This window comes from Penaeus japonicus, unplaced genomic scaffold (genome assembly GCF_977035675.1).
Source record: "Penaeus japonicus unplaced genomic scaffold, GWHDUDI00000001_assembly GWHDUDI00000025, whole genome shotgun sequence".
NCBI classification, from domain to species: domain Eukaryota; kingdom Metazoa; phylum Arthropoda; class Malacostraca; order Decapoda; family Penaeidae; genus Penaeus; species Penaeus japonicus.
Window position 1 is genome coordinate 5,167,523 of NW_028234427.1, and position 5,000 is coordinate 5,172,522.

At 38.7% G+C, this 5,000-nt stretch overlaps 1 protein-coding gene across 1 annotated transcript; it reads left to right on the plus strand.

The window, feature by feature from the left end:
• Nucleotides 1–2,261: 2,261 nt before the first annotated feature.
• On the plus strand, nt 2,262–3,214 carry LOC147468875 (uncharacterized). The gene has a single exon (XM_086551249.1). The coding sequence runs from the start codon at nt 2,262–2,264 to the stop codon at nt 3,036–3,038; it is 777 nt and encodes a 258-aa protein (XP_086407375.1). The 3' UTR covers nt 3,039–3,214.
• The last annotated feature ends 1,786 nt before the right edge of the window (nt 3,215–5,000 follow it).

Genomic DNA, 5,000 nt, shown 5'->3' on the forward strand with positions numbered 1-5,000 from the left:
CAGTGGATTCTCAACTACAGACCATATCCACACACTAGCTCAAATAAGGGAGAAAACAAACGAATATAGGAAGCCCCTGTGTATGGCATTCGTAGATTATGAAAAAGCATTCGATTCGGTACAGATATCTGCAGTACTAGATGCAATTCGTAAACAAGAAGTAGAGGAAATATACTGCAGATTATTAGAGGATATATATAGAGATGGTACAGCGACCATCAAAATCCACGCAGAAACCAATAAAATACCAATAAAAAAGGGTGTTAGGCAGGGCGACACCATCTCACCGAAGCTGTTTACAGCCTGCTTGGAGGAAGTATTCAAGAAATTAGATTGGAAGGAGAGAAGGATTAAAATATGGAATGAGCACTTAAGCAATCTAAGATTTGCAGATGACATTGTTCTTTTCGGCGAGTCAGCAGATGAACTACAACAATTAATAAGCGATTTAAATAAGGAAAGTCTGAAGATTGACCTTAAAATGAACATGAAAAAGACTAAAGTCATGTTCAAGCAGTGAACGAGTATGTATACCTAGGGCAAGTCATCCAGTCGAGTATATCCTGCGAAGCCGAGATAAAACGGCTAATCAGGCTAGGTTGGAGTGCCATCGGTACACATAGTAATATATTACGAAATCGTCTGCCACTATGTCTAAAGAGAAAGATTTTTGACCAATGTGTCCCCGTCATGACATATGGATCAGAGACTTGGACTACGACCAAGTATCAAGGTCTTATTTATATAAGATAAAGATTCAAAATTCATATAGTAGGGATAATGAAATATTTCTAGTTAATCTCAAAAACAATGTCTCCTAATTCCAGGACCAGCCCTAAGTGCCCATTTGGAGTCGCTGGGAAGGCGTGGCTTCGAAGCAAGCTCCAACCCCCGTCGACCAATCACAGGCCGAGCCGAGCATGACCCTGCCCCTCCGAGTGACCCGATATCTCTGCTCAAAATATGTCATAGATAGATACAGACAGAAATAGTTCGACCTTCAAGTCGAGAGGACCTCCTCTCCCTTCACCTCCTTAAGGATTCCAGGTAGACAGTGTTTAATGCCTTTAGTGACTTAGCTTATTTCTTATACTGTGCATTGTCTGTGTTTTCCTTAGTGTTGTGTTACATTAGTGTTGTTGATATACTTATAGCTCAGGTATTATTAGCTTTGCGATAGGCTTAGCTTCCCCTTTGCGTGTATATATTGTGCCTCCCTTGTAAATAATGTTATCTATATATCTCGATTTATAATATATTGTTAATGTTATAGCTACCGTTTTTCACGTAATCCCTTTATATATTATGTGTAGGAATTAGATCAATCTCTGCTCGCCACATATTCGGGTGCCAGCGACGGGACCCGTTTTGCCAATTACACAAATAGTGTTAATATTTAGGATATATATAATTTACACAAACTAGTAGTAGAGACACATCTTATACCCATCACACCAAGGCACTCGAGAGGAAATTAGTAAGCGCCCAAAGAGGAATGGAAAGGCTTATGCTAGGAGTTAGCTTAAGAGACAAGAAAAGGGCCACATGGATAAGGCAACAAACAAAAGTAGAGGATATACTCAAGAGCATCAAGAAGAAAAAGTGGCAGTGGGCTGGACACATATATCGGAGACAGGACAACAGGTGGGCAAAGAAAACAACAGAATGGGTAATACACGACACAAAGAGACCCAGGCAAGACTAATGACTAGATGGCGGGATGAAATAGCAAAATTCGCGGGAGTAAACTGGAATCAGAGGACACAAGACCGGAATGACTGGAAAAGATTGAGAGAGGCCTGCGTCCTGCAGTGGACTGATACAGGCTGATGATGATGATATATATGTGTGTATGTATATCTATCTATCTATCTATCTATATGTGTGTGTGTGTGTTTGTGTGTTTGTGTATGTGTGGATGTGTGTGGATGTATATATGTATATATATATATATATATATATATATATATATATATATATATATATATATATATATGTATGTATGTATGTGTGTGTGTGTGTGTGTTTGTGCATGTCTGTGTGTGTATGAATTTATTTATATATATATATGTATATATACATATACATACATATATATATATATATATATATATATATATATATATATATATATATATATTTGTGTGACCATACCGCATGTGTATTTTATATTCTTGCATGCATATTCCTTATTATCCAACATATCATGTTGAAACATTTCCTCCTCTACACACAGATTCGTCAAGTTCCTCCTGTTCAGGATGAAGGTTGCATTGATTGCAATGGCAATGACGCTGGTGACGGAGCCTTGGTCGCCATCCTCCGCCGCCCTGACTACTTTCTTCAGGCGAGTTCTGGTTTCGCAAGCAACTGTGGCGACGTCATTGCGTCTTGAACATGCGTCGTGTCCCTCACATGTGAACCAGATCTTCAGATGCTCCATCCTCTGTGCTCTTCAGTCCTGGTGTGATCTGTGGTGCTCTGACGCCTCCACAGGCCAGTGCCTCTTGTCCAACATGATCGTCATGCCAGACTACGTGGAGAGCAACATGGCTGATGCCCTCACCTGCTACACACGACGGCCCAAGGACTACGCTACGGGGGCTACCATTCAGGGCACGACTTCAAATCCAAGCAATCCCCCAAGAGTGAAAGAAAACCTTGTGGATGGAATCTATGATTGGTATACAATAAATGATTGTTACATAACCGATAATGATGCCACTAATCACTGGTTCCTGCTCGACTTCGGGGAACCAGTAACCTTTCAAACTGTCAAGCTAATTGCCCAAGCTCGTGGATCAAGCCTGATGCTCGCCGCTCTGGTGAATCTAGAGGTCCGAGTAGGAATGTCTCCCGTGGCCACACTCGGTTCCTTCGGCTCCTATACTTTGATCGGCACGTTCCCTGGTCCTGCAACGGCATTCAGTCAAGTGATTGAGATTAAGGCTGTCGCACCTGTGACAGCCAGGTTTTTATCGGTCCAAAAGGTGAACAGTGCCCGTTATCTTCAGTACTGTCACGTGGAAGTCTACTAGGATGGAATCCCTTTGAGAGAGAGAGAGAGAGAGAGAGAGAGAAAGAGAAAACATGATAAAAGACCTAAAGATTTTCGGTGGAGACTTCATTGAGATCTGTCACTTCAATGTCTATTTGGGAGGAGTCCACATTAGGAAATAGAATTTCATTTCCTACAACGCACAAAAAACGACAATTTCACTTGCCATACCCAGACCAAAAGGCCAAGGTAGGCTACTAGGAAATCATTTTGAGTTGATGAATACGGTATCCAATCACACACCAACAATAATGTTAGCATGAATATACATAATGGGAATATATGTCTGAGGCAAAGGCACATGGTTTAAACTGATATGGCAAATAGAAATACAAGTGCTTAAAAGCTGAAGATAAAATGCAATCTTCATGAGCCGTGATACAAATGTATACAGTATAACCATATATTTCCATTGTTGATACATATGGAATCATATATACGTGTGTGTATATGTATATATATATATACATATATAATATATATATATATATACAATTATATATATATATATATATATATATATATATATATATATATATATAAAGATAGACAGATTTGTTTGGTGATTCCACTGTAATGTGATGCAAAACAATGCTCGGCATACTTTTACTGGCTTATAATCACCAAGAGCATTACACTTACCATTTTCGTTTCAGCCCACTGCATGTTGCCTACCATCTGTCACTAAGAAAACCAAGCGGTAACGACCAACACAACCACATTCTAGAGAAATACTGATGTTCTATTAGAGCAGACAGCCACCCCGGTCATTCTATGTGCACTGACTGATTTGCTTTTAATGGAAAGGGAAATTGCAGTCGATTTCCTATCGCAGTTTGTGTAAAGTTGCCACTTTGACTAGTTCTTTCTGATATTATCAGAAAGAAATGGAAATTCATTCTGCAATTTATGGAAAGTAGCCATTTTCTTTTCAAAGCCAAGGAACAGTTTGCGATCAGGGATGAGCACCATGATACAAAAAGTACGCGAGAAAATTCTAACAATTCTCGCCATGCACCACACACTATATCTTGTTTATTCTGTGCGGCTATCAATATCATTCGATGTTTCATCATCGGGAAGCAGGCGGCGATTGTTGAATCACGAAGAGACATGGCCTGTTGACCTGCTATTCGTACAGTTGAGATCAGTCCTTTACAGATTTATTTTATCTTATTTATTCTCATTCGTTGATTTATCATTATTATTTTTTGTTTTGACAGATGAAAATATTCCTGAATCATTGTGATCTTAATGTATGTACTGTAATGATCTGAATACCTGTGTTAATGATCATGAGACATTTGTGAAATGAGAAACGGGAATTTATTTTTATGCAACTCCTTAAAAACAATCAGTAAACTATCAAACTCATTTGTATCACGTTTGTCTTCATGCAATGAAATCTTTGTAGTAATAAAACACTGCTACTACAATTCGAGTTTTATATTCCGTGCACACACACACATACACACACACACACACACACACATATATATATGTCTATTTCGATAATTCGTTTTCATTATCGTAATAATAACAAAGTATTAATGATAATGACAATAATAGAAACAACAACAGGGATTATATTTCATGTATCACTTATGATATCAATATCACATTCGTCATGGATATTATATCAATCACAAAATACAATTCATCAGTCCATTTCCAAAAGCAAAGCGGCACCTCTCAATTAGTATTTCACTCCCTCTTGGACGAGACTCTCCCTCTACCACCCGACTTTTGAACGCAGCAGCAAAAAGCATTTATTCAGTTACCTCTGGGTAACCTGGGTTCTGGGACCTTACGTCTCGATTGATGTTTGTTTGTTTCTAGGCCACATAACATCAATTAATGTAGTAAATTACTTGCAATTACAGACTGTGATTTGCTGCACCCTCCTTACTTTGTTTATCTACATAGGTAACGTGAGCTCACT